The sequence below is a fragment of the Dendrobates tinctorius genome, unplaced genomic scaffold, assembly GCF_039654945.1.
Source record: "Dendrobates tinctorius isolate UK_male_01 unplaced genomic scaffold, ASM3965494v1 ptg000041l, whole genome shotgun sequence".
NCBI lineage: Eukaryota > Metazoa > Chordata > Amphibia > Anura > Dendrobatidae > Dendrobates > Dendrobates tinctorius.
In genome coordinates this window covers 2,684,458-2,702,005 of record NW_027361709.1, presented here as the reverse complement: position 1 = coordinate 2,702,005, position 17,548 = coordinate 2,684,458, and the positions used below count along the sequence as shown (strand labels likewise).

At 42.6% G+C, this 17,548-nt stretch overlaps 1 protein-coding gene across 2 annotated transcripts in view; it reads left to right on the top strand.

Moving 5' to 3' along the window:
- LSM3 (LSM3 homolog, U6 small nuclear RNA and mRNA degradation associated) overlaps positions 1-17,548 on the top strand; it is a 31,014-nt gene that overhangs the window by 3,055 nt on the left and 10,411 nt on the right. The window contains exon 4 of one of the 2 annotated variants that reach the window (XM_073575006.1): positions 15-450. The exons of the other annotated variant lie outside the window; for it this stretch is intronic. Coding sequence (XP_073431107.1) covers positions 15-95 — 81 coding nt within the window. The 3' untranslated portion in view covers positions 96-450. Of the gene's footprint in view, positions 1-14; positions 451-17,548 lie in introns of those variants that run through there. 2 annotated transcript variants of the gene reach the window in all.

Sequence of the window (17,548 nt, the reverse complement as noted above, 5' to 3'; positions counted from 1 at the left end):
GTTTTTTTTTCCAGTCTACGAAGAGGAACATCCCCATGCTTTTTGTAAGAGGCGATGGCGTTGTGCTGGTTGCTCCTCCCTTGCGGGTTGGCTGATGACCCTGGGGTGCAGTGGGGTCCATAATACCAGACTTTCTCACCCGCAAGATCCCAGCTTGTGTTGGCGCGTTGGTTATATCTCATTCTTTGGCCTTTCGTAATATCACAGTAGTAATCTCCGACCCAAAGTCTGGATCTTCCAAATTTTTTGTTTTAAGATGTTCTTCACCCGTTATCTCTTTTTCAGGGGCAGATGCCACAATTTCGTTTATTTTCACTTGGATTGTTCTTTTTGTGAAAGTGGAAAAACTTTAGTTTTAGATTGAATGCCGGTAAGAGAATTCGGATACAGGTTTTACTGTGTTCAGAAACCTTTACTTTGGGAATTGCCAATAAAAATGACTGGTGCCGATGTTGGGATTGTTTTTTTCAATGTTTTTTTTTCTTTTATTATAAGACACTTTGTAGCACAGGAAACAGAACTTGTCATCTTGGAATCTCGGGCACAAGGTGGCAGCACAGTGTATGACAATGGATCAGTTCCCAGCTGCACGCAGTATACTAGGTGCAGACAAGCGTGGTTTGTTGTTGTTCGTTTTTTTTTTGTTTTTTTTTTTAAGATATTTAAGAAGATCTCATCAGTTATACTGATCAGAGTATATAGTGTGATCTGATTTTCTCGGATATGGACAATAAAGAGAATTTTTTTTTTTTTTTTTTCCCCGGTCTTCTCCATTGTATCAGTCTGTGGAAATTGAACTGCACTCAATGTCACCTGTCTGCAATCTGATGTTTTCCACTGAGTGCAATCCGAATATCTGATCAATCTCATTCCTGCAGTGATTCTACTTAATCGTACATTCTTTGTGGAAATCAGCGGACATCTACCCGACCCCGTAGACTAACATTGGTCCGAGAGTGATCCAATGTTTTGTTAGACTGTTAAACCGAACTGTCTGCAAAACCCTAAAGCTATGTGCACACGGTGCGGATTCTTCCGCGCGGAAACGCGGGTAAAGTGACCTGCGGTTTGGTCTGCGGTTTTCCCCTGCGGTTTCACACCTCTGCTATGGTAAAGGTATGAAACCGCTGCGGAATCCGCACAAACAATTGACATGCTGCGGTTTGTAAACCGCGCGGAAAAATCTGCACCGTCAGCACAGCGTTTTTGAAACCCCATAGGGTTTCATTGTACTGTACATGGTCAGCGGAACTGCTGCGTTTCCGCAGGGCCAAAACCGCTGCGGAAATGCAGAATCCGCAACGTGTGCACACAGCCTAAAGCCCCCGTTCCACACTGCGATATCGCTAGCAATATCGCTGTAACGTCACCGATTTTGTGACGTTAATAATAATAAATTTTATTTTTATAGCGCCGACATATTCCGCAGCACTTTACATTTCAGAGGGGATTTGTACAGACAATAGACATTACAGCATAACAATAATCACATACAGTAGATTATATCAAATACCAAGAGGAAAGAGGGCCCTGCTCGCAAGCTTACAGTCTATGAGGAAAGAGGTAGACACGAAAGGTGGGTGGTAACAGTTGCCCTGATTATATGGACCAGCCATAATGTTAGGTGTGTGACAGTACGGACACAGAGGGCTAATGGATGCATAAAGCATGTGGGAGAATGATGCGGGGAACCTGGTTATGGTAAAACTTTTGGCTCTGCCACACAGGGATAGATTAGGTTAATGTGTTGAGGCGATAGGCCAGTCTGAATAAATGCGTTTTCAGGACACGCTTAAAAGTGTGGGGATTGGGGACTAATCGTATTGACCTGGGAAGTGCATTCCAAAGAATTGGCGCGGCACGTGTAAAGTCTTGGAGACGGGAGTGGGAGGTTCTGACTATTGAGGATGCTAACCTCAGGTCAGCAGCAGAACGGAGGGCGCGGGTAGGGTGGTATACTGAAACAAGGGAGGAGATGTAGGGTGGTGCTGAGCCATGGAGGGCTTTGTGAGTGAGGGTAATAAGTTTATACTGAATTCTGGAGTGGATGGGTAGCCAGTGTAATGACTGGCACAAGGTAGAGGCATCGGTGTAACGATTGGTGAGGAATATGATCCTGGCTGCAGCATTCAAGACAGATTGGAGAGGGGAGAGTTTGGTAAGAGGGAGACCGATTAGAAGAGAGTTACAATAGTCCAGACGAGAATGAATAAGAGAAACCGTAAGAGTTTTTGCAGAGTCAAAGGTAAGAAAAGGTCGAATTCTAGAAATGTTTTTGAGGTGCAGATGACAAGAGCGAGCCAGTGATCGAATGTGGGGGGCAAAGGAAAGCTCGGAATCAAGTATGACCCCAAGACAGCGGGCCTGTTGCTGGGGAGTAATAGTGGAACCACACACAGAAATGGCAATGTCGGGTATAGGTACATTAGTAGAGGGAGGAAACACCAGGAGTTCAGTCTTTGACAGGTTCAGTTTCAGATATAGTGAGGACATGATATTAGACACAGCGTTTAGACAATCGCCGGTGTTTTCTAAAAAGGCTGGCGTGATGTCAGGAGAAGAAGCGTATAATTGGGTGTCATCAGCATAGAGATGGTACTGGAAACCAAATCTACTGATTGTTTGACCAATAGGGGCAGTGTACAAGGAGAAGAGGAGGGGGCCTAGAACCGATCCTTGGGGGACCCCAACAGTAAGGGGAAGATGAGAGGAGGAGGAACTGGCAAAAGATACAGTAAAGGAGCGGTCGGAGAGATAGGAGGAGAACCAGGAGAGAACGGTATCCTTGAGGCAAATGGAACGGAGCATAGTGAGGAGGAGCTGATGATCCACAGTGTCGAATGCTGCAGAGAGATCCAAGAGAATTAGCATGGAGTAATGACCATTTGATTTAGCTGTTAGCAGATCATTGGAGACTTTAGTGAGGGCAGTTTCAGTGGAGTGTAAAGAGCGGAAACCGGATTGGAGAGGGTCGAGAAGAGAGTTTTCTGAGAGATAACGGATAAGACGGGAGTGGACCAGGCGTTCCAGGAGTTTAGAGATGAAGGGAAGATTAGAGACAGGTCTATAGTTAGCGGCACAGTTTTGGTCGAGGGATGGTTTTTTAAGTAGTGGATGTATGATGGCATGCTTAAATGAGGAGGGAAAAATACCAGAAGAGAGAGAGAGGTTAAATATTTTAGTTAGGTGAGGGGTGACAGCAGGGGAAAGGGACTGGAGGAGCTGTGACGGAAATGGGTCACTGGTGCAAGTAGTTGGGCGAGAAGATGCAAGGAGCCTGCTTACTTCTTCTGTGACTGGTTCAAAATCAGTGAGTTAGATGCAGTGGGGGAGGGAGGACAGTGCATGGTATGAGGTGATTGGGAGATAATTTCCTGTCGGATCTGGTCAATTTTTTCTTTGAAGTAATTGGCCAGATCGTCAGCTCGGAGCTCCGTGGTTGGGGCCTGTACTCTTGGATTGAGTAGAGAATGAAAAGTGTCAAAGAGACGTTTCGGGTTATTAGACAGTGAGGTGATGAGGGTGTTGAAATAGGTTTGTTTTGAGAGGTGAAGGGCAGTGTTGTATGTTCTAAGCATAAACTTAAAATGGATGAAATCTTCGGGTAGATTGGATTTTCTCCACAGACGTTCGGCGCACCTGGAGCACCGCTGCAGGAAACGTGTTTGCACCGTGTGCCAGGGTTGTCGCCGTCTGCGTTGTGGTGTTCTATTTATAGGGGGTGCAAATTCATCCAGGGCACTTTGAAGTGTTTCATTGTAATGCTTCAATGCAGAATCAGGACATGAGAGGGAGGAGATAGGGGCCAATGAAGACTGCAAGTTCTTCAGAAGTTTCTGGGTGTTAATGGCCTGTATGTTTCTATAAGTCTGGACAGTGGGGGTGACCTGAGCAGCCTGGCAGTTCTTGATAGAGAATGAAAGAAGATTGTGGTCAGAGAGGGGAGTTTGCAAAATCATCCACTGCACAAAGCCGAGAGAAGACCAAGTCGAGGGAGTTTCCGTCTTCATGCGTTAGAGAATTAGTAAGCTGCGAAAGGCCAAATGAGGAGGTTAGAGATAAAAGGTGAGTAGCAGATGGTGAGAGGGGAAGAGCAATGGGGATGTTGAAATCTCCCATGATGAGGGTAGGGATGTCACAGGAGAGAAAATGTGGAAGCCAAGTGGCAAAATGATCCAGGAACTGATGGGAGGGGCCGGGAGGACGATACACCACCGCCACTCGCATGGAGAAGGGGGTGTAGAGTCTGACGGCATGGTCCTCAAAAGAAGGGAAGACAAGTGAGGGTACTTGAGGGATAACCTGAAAGGTACATTTTGGTGATAGGAGCAGACCAACGCCTCCACCAGCTCTACTGTCTGATCTTGGGGTATGAGAGAAGTGAAGCCCCCCGTATGAAAGAGCAGCAGCAGCGGTAGTGTCTGACTGCTGGATCCAGGTTTCAGTAAGAGCCAGGAGGTTAAGAGAATTAGAAAGGAAAAAGTCATGAATGAAGGAGAGTTTGTTACACACTGAGCGAGAATTCCAAAGTGCACAATTAAGAGAGACAGATGGCATGCAGGGAACATTAATAAGATTAGAGGGGTTTCTAAGTGTAGCAGTCGGGGGGTTTGACTTTCTATAACATGGGGGACCAGGGTTGGGAGCAATGTCTCCTGCGACTAGGAGAAGGAGGATAGAAAGAGTGAGCAGATGGTTAAGTGATTTGTGAGAGCGTCTCTGATGTTGAATGGTGGGACTGACTGGATCTGTGCAATTTAACAATGTGAAAAGAGCATGAGTGCTATACATAGGAGAGGAAAGAAGCGAGGGGCCAATGTGGATGGAGTGTAGAGAGTTAATGCCAAGGCGGTGGATGTGTGTGAATGCAGCGGCCAGGATTAAAATTACACAAATGCATATGGTATATATTTGTTGTACTCCAAATGTACAGGGAGTAGATGTATATAAATGTCTTACCTGTCTCCTGCCCTGTCTAACTGCCATGTTATAAGTGCCAGTACTTTGATAAACTGTACTTGGATAAAGTGTGCATAAATGCCCCCTGCATAAATGCTATCCCCAAGCTATGTCTGAATATATAGGAGGATAAGACTTAGAACTTTTTTTTTTTTTTTTTTGGCCTCTCTCTTCTCGTTAATCAATCACACTAAATTGAGACACCAGGACCCAATAAAATGTTGTGGTCAAATAAACACATGTCCAGCACTACATGGATCATAAAGCACTTTGAAAAGTTTCTTGACCTTACAACATAAGGGGACAAGCAGAGTAAGTTGAAAAAACTATATACCATATATAACGTTGCAGCGATATTGCTAGTGATATCGCTGCATGTGATACTTACCTCCGACCGGCTCCCCCGCTGCTCATCGTTGGTCGCGCGATAAGCTCCTGGACCATTTCTCGTTGGGCGCTTCCTGTGGCGCCAACGAGCGAGGCGTGGAGGCGGGCGGGAGGACGTCAGGATCACCGTGTCTAACAGGTAAGTAGCGACCCCTGCGATGTCGCTGGTGAGATCTGCCTGTGTGGCAGCTCACTAGCGACCACTTAGCGATGCACCAGTGATCCATATCGTTGTCAGGATTACTGGTGCATCGCTAAGTGTAACGGTACGCTAACGGTGCGTTCACACGGATGTAGCTTTAGACAACATTGGCTCCATTGATTTCTTAGCAAATGTAGGATCTCGGTGACCACTCATAGGGACCGCATATCATAAAACCACAGCGAAGGCTCAGCTTCTTGCATACTTGGATAATCATGAAGGGCGGGGGGGTGTCTTTGTCTTCTCTGAAGTTTTATCCAGCTCACCACCCCATCAATGCTCTTCTGTCAATATTTCTCGCTGTGACCAGCTAGTACAGACATGGTGCCATATCTGTATAACTCCTCAGTTCTTGCTGCTTCTTTGGTAATTAACTGACTGGTTTAAAATTTCTCGGTAATCTCCCTCTGACCTGACCCAGTCTTAAGTGATTTCACAAAGTCTTGGCTGATGGCTCTTTTCCTTTGTGTAGCATGTGTAAGTGAAACTTCTCACATCTGAAAGGATTATAGGTGTAATCAAGCTCTGTCACTTTAGAGGGTAATATCTTTTGGACAACTTGTTTTTGGAGGGTTTCTTATCGTTTAAAAAGACCTTTCATGGCTTTTTTTTTTTTTACATGACAAACTGTCTGAATAAAATCTTCAGCCACTTTAGAATGATTCAAACTAATTTTTTATTTCTCATTTTCATTGCAGAGTTAATGGTTTGTGCATTTTATATGCAAATTTCCACTATAACTTGGGGACATTAGCAGAGTATATTATTTAGGGGTGTTTTTTTTTTTTTAATGAAAAGCTCCAAATACAAACTTTTCATCTTAAAATAACATACTATGGAATTATGTAATTTATAAAGTAAATACAAAGTCCACTTCAATTTGCTATCTCGTCTTAAAACCTAAAGGTACTGTCACACTTAGCGATGTACCAGCGATCCCGACCAGCGATATGACGCGGTCAGGATCGCTGGTACATCGCTAAGTGGTCGCTAGTGAGCTGCCACACAGGCAGATCTCACCAGCGACATCGCTGGGGACGGGGGTCGCTACTTACCTGTCACACCAGGCGATCCTGCGTCCTCCCGCCCGGCTCCACGCGTCGCTCGTCGTCACAGCAGGAAGCTGACGACGAGAAACAGTCCAGCCTGTTCTCGCGCGATCAGCGATAACCAGCGGGGGAGCGGGTTGTAGGTAAGTATTACACACAGCGATATCGCTAGCAATATCGCTCTAACGTCACTAGTTATTGCGATATTGCTAGCGATATCTCTTAGTGTGACAGTACCTTAAGTCCCAACATTCCAGAGAGGACCATTTTCAGAGCAGTTCTAGAATAACATAACATAAAATTTGTAGACAGATGGAGAAGGCGGTGGGGAAGAGGACTTGGCAATTAAGAAATAGAATATTTACTATGTTATCTCTAATTAGAAGATTTGTGGGCAACCAGTGTTCAAGAGCGGTGTTGCTCGAAACGCGTATGGCCTTATTACATGCCACCCCCTGTAATTGCTGTGTCATCTAAGATGTCCATTTGTAATCTTCAATTTTTAAAGGATAACCCAATAAAAGTTTGGGTTTTAAATGAGCCCTCTGAGTGAGTTGGCTCCACTTCTGTTCTTCCTATTGCTTTGGACACTGTGCAGCAGTGACGACGCCGTGCTCCTTCTTGTGTGTGGAATTACATCTCTGGGTGAGCTGAAAATTGTTTCATTTTTTTACAGTAGCATGAGGCAATGTCTATAACCCACAGAAGTTGCTCAGGTGGTGTAGCTCATCCAGGATGGCACATCAATGTGAGCTGTGGCAAGAAGGGCATTTGTATCTGTCAGCACATTGTCCAGTGCATGGAACAGATACCAGTAGACTAGGAGGGCAACGGCATGACCGCTGCCTCCTTTGTGCAAGGAGGAGCAGTGCCAGAGCTGTGCAAAAAGACCTCAAGCGTTCCACTAACATCCATGTGTCTTCTCAAACTGTCAGAAACAGACTCCATGAGGGCCCGATGTCTATAAGTGGGTGTTGTGCTTTCAGCCTGAAACCATGCAGGGTGATTGGCAATTGCTAGAGAGCACCAAAATTGGCATATTTTATATTGGTGCCTTGTGCTCTTCACAGATGAGAGCAGGTTCACACAGGATTGGCAGTGGGTCAGATATGGTGTGTGGATGCATTTGTTTGAAGGACCACACAGCTCTCCATGTGCTAGCCAAAGGTACGCTGACTTCCATTAGGTACCGGGATGAGATCCTCAGACCCATTGTGAGACCATATGCAGGTGCAGTGGACCCTGGGTTACTTATGATAAATGACAATGCTAGGCCTAATGTGGCTAAGGTGTGTCAGCAATTCCTGCATTATGAAGGCATTGATGCTATGGAGTGACCACCTCGTTCCCCAGAGCTGAATCCAATCAAGCACATCTGGGACATCATGTCTCGTTCCGTCCACTAATGCACCACAGACTGTCGAGGAGTTGACTGTTTTTAGTCCAGGTCTGGGAGGAGATCCCTCAGGAGAACATCTGCCACCTCATCAAGACCATGCCCAGGTGTTGTAGGGAGGTCATACAGGCACATGGAGGCCACATACGCTACTAAGCATCATTTCATTGTCTTGAGGCATTTCCACTCAAATTGGATCAGCCTGTAATTTGATTTTGAGTATCATTCCAAATCCAGACCTCCATGAGATATTAATTTTGATTTCCATTGATCATTTTCATGTTTATTGTTGTCAACGCATACCACTATGTAAGCAATAAAGATTTGCCACTGGAATATTTCATTCCGAGATATCTAGGATGTGGTATTTCAGTGTTGCCTTTATTTTTTTTTTATCAGTGTGTGTGTGTATAGTTATAGATCTGTTAACTATTTCACTCCATAGAAAGGGTTTATCAAGGAGAGGCCCATTTTTGAATGAGGTAATATCTGTCTACATTCCCACATCATATGAATCAAATGTGGCTCATCAATCCCATACCTGGGGCATTTTGCCTCATGGCAGTATCCTATCTTGTGGTAAAAGCTTGGCGTTTTGTATACTCTGAATGACATATAGTTGAGAGTATTTGAGCCTTGCACGTAGATAATTTGGAAACAGTTTCAAGAATCTCCATTGCTCCATCGATATAAGACCTACATCTGCCTCCCATTTAGCTTTCTACATTGGGTACGGAAAGTATTCAGACCCCTTTAAATTTTCCCTCTTTGTTTCATTGCAGCCGTTTGGTAAATTAAAAAAAAGTTCATTTTTTTTTTCTCTTTAATGTACACTCTGCACCCCATCTTGACTGAAAAAAAAATAGAAATGTAGAATTTTTTTGTAAGTTTATTAAAATAGGAAAAAATGAAATCTCACATGGTCATAAGTATTCAGCCCCTTTGCTCAGTATTGAGTAGACGCACCTTTTGAGCTAGTACAGCCATGAGTCTTTTTGGGTATGATGCAAAGAGTTTTTCACACCTGGATTTGGGGATCCTCTGCCATTCTTACTTGCAGATCCTCTACAGTTCCGTCAGGTTGGATGGTGAACGTTGGTGGACAGCCATTTTCAGGTCTCTCCAGGGATGCTCAGTTGGGTTTAGGTCAGGGCTCTGGTTGGGCCAGTCAGGAATGGTCACAGTGTTGTTCTGAAGCCACTCCTTCGTTGTTTTAGCTGTGTGCTTAGGGTCATTGTCTTGTTGGAAGGTGAGCCTTCGGCCAAGTCTGAGGTCCAGAGCACTCTGGAAGAGGTTTTCATCCAGGATACCTCTGTACTTGGCCACATTCATATTTCCTTCAGTTGCAACCAGTCGTCCTGTCCCTACAGCTGAAAAACACCCCCATAGCATGATGCTGCCATCACCATGTTTCACTGTTGGGATTGTATTGGGTAGGTGATGAGCAGTGCCTGGTTTCTCCACACTTCTCAACAAAAAGGTCTATCTTCATCTCATCGGATCAGAGAATCTTATTTTTCATGACTTTCTGGAACTTTCTCCCATCTCACTACTGCATCTGTGGAGCTCAGCCACAGTGATCTTGGGGTTCTTCTTTACCTCTCTCACCAAGGCTCTTCTTCTACGATTGCTCAGTGTAACGGGGTCTTCTGTTCTGTAATACCTCTTTACATTACCACCCTGTTTCTCAGGAGGTCCACTCTGCTTTTCCTCACTTCTGAATGAAGGACGCTGGCTCGAAAGGCTTTGTAACATGGGAACATATAAAAGATCGCTGCTTCTCCACGTATTTCCAGTGTGACAGCATTTTACTCACCGGTCTCAGAATGTATATACATACAGAGGGCAGGACAATCAATATGTGTCGGGCCAGTAGATAACAGGCTCCAATTAAGACGCCAGACATACATTACAATAGCCGTGTGATTTACCAAGGTGGGGGAAGGTCAGAAGTGGGATATCTCGTTTACCTTTGCCCAGGGGTCGCAGCCGGTCGGTTGTTGCATTAAGGGCATGCATCTCACATTGCATCTATCATACATGCATCTCCTATTCGGGGTGCTGGGGGGGTTCTGTAACACTCAGTTTGGCTGGACGGCCAGGTCTAGGAAGACTTCTGGTGCTCCCAAACTTCTTCCGTTTAAGGATTATGAAGGCCACTGTGCTCTTAGGAACCTTGAGTACTGCAGAAATTCTTTTGTAACCTTGGCCAGATCGGCGCCTTGCCACAATTGTCTCTGAGCTCCTTGGCCAGTTCCTTTGACCTCATGGTTCTCATTTGGTCTGACATGCACTGCGAGCTGTGAGGTCTTATATAGACAGGTGTGCGCCTTTTAAAAATCAAGTCCCATCAGTTTTTTTTAATCAAATATTTTTTATTACAACGGATAACCATATTGTAATACAGTCTGACAAACTCCAGACAGATACAAAATGTAATGTAAAAAGCTGATTAATACATTTTCCTTTTTCAACATAACTAGCCCCTTGACTCAATAACCCACCCCCCTACCCCCTCCCTTCTCACCAATCCCATCCCAATATCCTTTATGCTTCAGCTAATACATCACCTCTTAGTAAACTGAAACATAGCTTTTCAGATGCACAACTTTATAAATATGAATTTCTCTCCTAAACTGGACCCAGCCTAGCCTGCAATAACTCCACAGACGCCACACCTGGATAGTCCATCCATCTGCCCCAAACATTTTCAAACTTTGTATGTTGCCCTCTCTTGAGATATATATATATATATATATATGTTCCTTTACATGAGAACAATAAAATTAACTTTATTTTGACTGGTGGTCTTTCATCCAACCAATGCATCGCGATAATCTTCCTGGCAGCATACAACAATCTTGCAATAGCCAATTTCACACATTCATCCGCAGCAATATCATCCACACATCCCAATATCTACCCCCATCACTTCTTGAATCAAGTTAAGCACCTTCACCCAAAAGGGCTGCAGGCGAGAACATGAGCACATCATGTGCATAAGGTCCGCTCCTTCCTCAGAACAACTTGGGACATTTTGAGTCTCTTCTCGGTCCCGCCTTCCTCATCCATAACGGTGTCCTGTATACTCTATGCACCAAATATAACTGCGACACCCTCTTAGCCTCACTCAAAGAGACCTTAGGAATATATTGTAATATGGACTCCCATTGAGATTCCAAAAAGGAACCCAAGTCTGCCGTCCATTTTTCCTTCAACATTAACGGGTGTCTCAGTAAAAATTTTTCCAACAGGCCCCTATACATTAAAGTAATAAATCCTCTTGTACATCTATCAGGACCTATAAGGTTCAACAAATAATCTGACTGCAGGACCACCCGCGACACTTCATTCTGCTTCTTTAGGGCATGTCTCAACTGCAGATACTGGATAAACATGTTTTGGCTTAAAGGAAACTTTCCTAAGCATTTCAAATGTCTTAAGAACACCACCATCAAACAGCTGAGACACGAACCAAATGCCAATAAGCCTCCACTGACCAAATCCCCACAATCTCATGAGCTCCACCATCCTAGGGTCAAACCAAATCGACACATAGTGTGTATATTCCGTAACACCCCTCCACTGTTTAAGCTTCTGCCACATTTTCCCCATCATAACTATGGTTGGAAATCTCCTTGGATTTAATCTGAATCTACCCGCTTCCAAGCTAGCTAACAATGGGCCCTTCCCCAATATGTATTCAGTGATTATCCCCGCTGATGTTCTTTGGCTATATTATCCCCAGCCCACCATATGCTGACATTGGGACGCTATATAATAAATCCAAGGGTTAGGAACCGCCAACCCCCCCCCCCTCATCCTTTGATCTCTGCAATTTTTCTAATTTGATGTGTGCCCAACCAGCTTTCCAAATCAAATACCTAAATAAGGTATTGATCCTATAAAATTTACTCTGTGCCAAACACACTGGAGCATTGTGCAATATGTAGAGAAGTTGAGGCATGAGTATCATTTTAACCAAATTGACTCTACCGGCGACCTACAGCAGCAGCCTCTTCCAGGCTCCAATCTTCTGTTGAAACCTTTCCCAGCAGAGGAGTTAAGTTGAGCCGCTCATAGTCTTCTATCTTAGCCGAGATCACAATACACAGATATTTAAACTCATGAACCACCCGTAAGGGGATCCCAGGGTCTAGTGTCAGGGGAGCCACCACAACCAGAGGCAACAACACAGACTGGTCCCAATTGATAGATAAACCTGAAAAAGCCCCAAGTGTAATAATGCAATGCATAGCGGCCCCAAATCCCATCAGTTTAATGAAACACAGCTGGACTCCAATGAAGGAGTAGAACCATCTCAAGGAGGATCACAAGGAAATGGACAGCATGGGACTTAAATGAGTGTCTGAGCAAAGGGGCTGAATACTACCATGGGATATATCAGTTTTTCTATTTTAATTTGCAAAAATTTCTAAATTATTATTTTTTATTTTTTTTTTTTCAGTGAAGTTGGGGTGCAGAGTGTACATTAGTGAGAAAAAAAATTAACTTTTTTGAATTTACCAAATGGCTGCAATGAAGCAAAGAGTGAAAAATTTAAAGGGGTCTGAATACTTTCCGTACTCACTGTATATGGTAAAAATTAAACCCTTTGTATGACCTGTAGAAGCAATAGTATCTTAGGGGATGATGTTTGCTAAGATCCATCAGACCCAATTGAGCTGATGGAGAATGTCGGATTCGTAGGTATTGGTAAGCAATAAATTGAATTCATCTTGGAGCTGTTAGGGTGTGTGCACACGCTGCGGATTCTGCTGCGGATCCACAGCGTATTTCGCCGCTGCAGATCCGCAGCAGTTTCTGCTGCGTTGTACAGTACCTTTATACCCTATGGGAGAAAAAAACCCACTGTGCAGACGCTGCAGAATTTTCCGCGGTTTCAAAACCGCAGAAAGAATTGACATGTCAATTCTTTCTGCGGATTCCGCTGCGGTTTGCCATCTCCTCGATTGTGGAGATGAAAAACCGCAGGGCAAAACCGCAGGCTAATCCGCAGGTCTTTTGACCTGCAGATTTACCTGTGGATTTTACAAAATCCGCAGAGCATTCCGCAGCATGTGCACATACCCTTAAAGTTTTAAGGGCAGAGTTTGTAAATGGTTGTTCTGTCGACCAGATCCCTTTTTGCTCTCAATCAGAAAAAACATTTAACTTTGATACTTTACCCATATTGAGATTATGCCATAGTGGTGTGTATTTGGTGAATCCCTTAGAAAAAAAAAAAGCTTATCGGTACTATCTCACACTTTAAATACTGACCCCAATGTGAGAGTAAGAGGATTCCCTTGGGGAGAAATCCCAGACTCCAGAAGATCCAGAGGTGAGGCCCATTTCATATTCTGTAATATAGGTGCATCTGATTGGCCCATGTCATCTCTACTTCCCCATCTATGGAGGTGTTATTGGGATGCAATAAAATGTAGCCATGGATCAGAAGTGGCCAGACCATCCTCAGCCTTATTATATTTTAGAGTTTGTAGTTTTATTTGACAATACTGATTACGCCATGTTAATTACCTGAACATGGTCTGTACTTTACGAAATATGTGGGGAGGAAACCAACAAGGAGCATAACAATTGTGGCATAAGGATCAACTTGATAAGATTTTCTCGACCTATAACTGATAGCGGGAGTTTGGACCATGGGTTATCCTTGGTTCTGAATTTATCTAACAAAGGGTCTAGGTTTAATGTTCCATATTCTTTAGGCTTGGTACTGACAAAAAAAAGCCCCTTCAGGAAAGCCTAGGTCCAGCTTTGATACAGTAAGAATGATGTACGTATGTAACCAGGTCACACAGATCTCACTACTGTGGTTGCAAGTGCAGGGGATGAGAGCAGAGTTGTGTGACTACATAGCAGCTCTGCATCTATCCTTGTTATCTATCTGAGAATAAAGGGGGTTTTACACTAAGCGATATCGCTAGCAATATCGCTAAAACGTCACTGGTTTTGTGACGTTATAGCGATATTGCTAGCGATATCGCTATGTGTGATACTTACCAGCGACCGGCTCCCCCGCTGTCCATCGCTGATCGCGCGAGAATGTCCGGCTCCATTTCTCGTCGGGCGCTTCCTGCTGAGACTTCCTGCTGTGACGACGAGCGACGCTGGACGCGGGCGGGAGGACGCAGGATCGCTGTGTGTGAATGGTAAGTATCGTGCGCTGCGTCGCTGCTGCATCGCTGTGAGATCTTTCTGTATGAAAGCTCACTAGCGATCATTTAGCGATGCACCAGCGATCCTGACCGGGTCGGATCGCTGGTTGGATCGCTGGTGCATCGCTAAATGTAAAAGGGCCTTAATGCAGCTCTAATCTCACAGCATGGACATTGTGGGAGAGCAGAGCTGTGTGTCATTACATTCCTCCCCCCTCTGCATCTATATCAGACACACAGCTCTGCTCTTCTCCCAGCACTTGTATTCACAGGCTGGGTGTTCTAGGTTTTGGAACCCTTCAGGATAGACTATCATCACTGTAGGAAAGTATAGCTTTATATGGTCTCGTGAAATTCAAAAAGTTAAGTTTGTAATGCATAAATGTCTGTGTTCCTGTGTTGTTGTTTTTTTTTTTTTTTTGGGGTTCTATTCTGATGACTTGGTGATCCAAATTATGGCAGAGGCCACTTAACACATTCTATTTTTAATTTTTTACCTCCAAGAGGAGGTGACTGAGCAGAATGTGTCTCCTATCCATTGTATCCAGCTTTGCCTCTGAGCTTTGATGCTAAAACTGGAAGTTACATGTTCACCCGGGAGCTCATTATCCTCACATATTCCCAGGATCTCTGGAGCAGAAAGAGGTGACAAAGTCCTAATTCCCAGGTCACCGCTCTACAGGTGATAAACATTTCAAGGGCAGTGATGAAAGCCGAATATAAGAAAGGCGAATTGTCACTCATCACATGGGATAAATCCACCAGACACCTGAGACTATTCTATAATTGTATTAATATTTTTTCTAATTTACAATTGTATTGTTATACATAAAAGTCATATTATAGTAGTTATTTTTTTGTACATAGGGGGCAGTATTATAGTAGTTATATTCTGGTACATAGGGGGCAGTATTATAGTAGTTATATTCTTGTACATTGGGGCAGTATTATAGTAGTTATATTCTTGTACATAGGAGCAGTATTATATTAGTTATATTCTTGTACATAGGGGGCAGTATTATAGTAGTTATATTATTGTACATAGGGAGCAGTATTATAGTAGTTATATTCTTGTACATAGGAGCAGTATTACAGTAGTTATATTCTTGTACATAGGGGCAGTATTATAGTAGTTATATTCTTATACATAGGGGGCAGTATTACAGTAGTTATATTCTTATACATAGGGGGCAGTATTACAGTAGTTATATTCTTATACATAGGGGGCAGTATTACAGTAGTTATATTCTTGTACATAGGGGCAGTATTACAGTAGTTATATTCCTATACATAGGGGGCAGTATTACAGTAGTTATATTCTTATACATAGGGGGCAGTATTACAGTAGTTATATTCTTGTACATAGGGGCAGTATTACAGTAGTTATATTCTTATACATAGGGGGCAGTATTATAGTAGTTATATTCTTATACATAGGGGGCAGTATTACAGTAGTTATATTCTTATACATAGGGGGCAGTATTACAGTAGTTATATTCTTATACATAGGGGGCAGTATTACATTAGTTATATTCTTGTACATAGGGGCAGTATTACAGTAGTTATATTCTTGTACATAGGGGCAGTATTACAGTAGTTATATTCTTGTACATAGGGGCAGTATTACAGTAGTTATATTCTTGTACATAGGGGGGCAGTATTATAGTAGTTATATTCTTGTACATAGGGGGGCAGTATTATAGTAGTTATATTCTTGTACATAGGGAGCAGTATTATAGTAGTTATATTCTTGTACATAGGGGGGCAGTATTATAGTAGTTCTTATACATAGGGGGGCAGTATTATAGTAGTTATATTCTTGTACATAGGGGGCAGTATTATAGTAGTTATATTCTTGTACATAGGGAGCAGTATTATAGTAGTTATATTCTTGTACATAGGAGCAGTATTACAGTAGTTATATTCTTGTACATAGGGGCAGTATTACAGTAGTTATATTCTTGTACATAGGGGCAGTATTATAGTAGTTATATTCTTATACATAGGGGGCAGTATTACAGTAGTTATATTCTTATACATAGGGGGCAGTATTACAGTAGTTATATTCTTATACATAGGGGGCAGTATTACAGTAGTTATATTCTTGTACATAGGGGCAGTATTACAGTAGTTATATTCTTATACATAGGGGGCAGTATTACAGTAGTTATATTCTTATACATAGGGGGCAGTATTACAGTAGTTATATTCTTGTACATAGGGGCAGTATTACAGTAGTTATATTCTTATACATAGGGGGCAGTATTATAGTAGTTATATTCTTATACATAGGGGGCAGTATTACAGTAGTTATATTCTTATACATAGGGGGCAGTATTACAGTAGTTATATTCTTATACATAGGGGGCAGTATTACATTAGTTATATTCTTGTACATAGGGGCAGTATTACAGTAGTTATATTCTTGTACATAGGGGCAGTATTACAGTAGTTATATTCTTGTACATAGGGGCAGTATTACAGTAGTTATATTCTTGTACATAGGGGGGCAGTATTATAGTAGTTATATTCTTGTACATAGGGGGGCAGTATTATAGTAGTTATATTCTTGTACATAGGGAGCAGTATTATAGTAGTTATATTCTTGTACATAGGGGGGCAGTATTATAGTAGTTATATTCTTGTACATAGGGGGGCAGTATTATAGTAGTTATATTCTTGTACATAGGGGAGCAGTATTATAGTAGTTATATTCTTGTACATAGGGGAGCAGTATTATAGTAGTTATATTCATGTACATAGGGAGCAGTATTATAGTAGTTATATTCTTGTACATAGGGGAGCAGTATTATAGTAGTTATATTCTTGTACATAGGAGCAGTATTACAGTAGTTATATTCTTGTACATAGGGGCAGTATTACAGTAGTTATATTCTTGTACATAGGGGCAGTATTATAGTAGTTATATTCTTATACATAGGGGGCAGTATTACAGTAGTTATATTCTTATACATAGGGGGCAGTATTACAGTAGTTATATTCTTATACATAGGGGGCAGTATTACAGTAGTTATATTCTTATACATAGGGGGCAGTATTACAGTAGTTATATTCTTGTACATAGGGGCAGTATTACAGTAGTTATATTCTTATACATAGGGGGCAGTATTACAGTAGTTATATTCTTATACATAGGGGGCAGTATTACAGTAGTTATATTCTTGTACATAGGGGCAGTATTACAGTAGTTATATTCTTATACATAGGGGGCAGTATTATAGTAGTTATATTCTTATACATAGGGGGCAGTATTACAGTAGTTATATTCTTATACATAGGGGGCAGTATTACAGTAGTTATATTCTTATACATAGGGGGCAGTATTACATTAGTTATATTCTTGTACATAGGG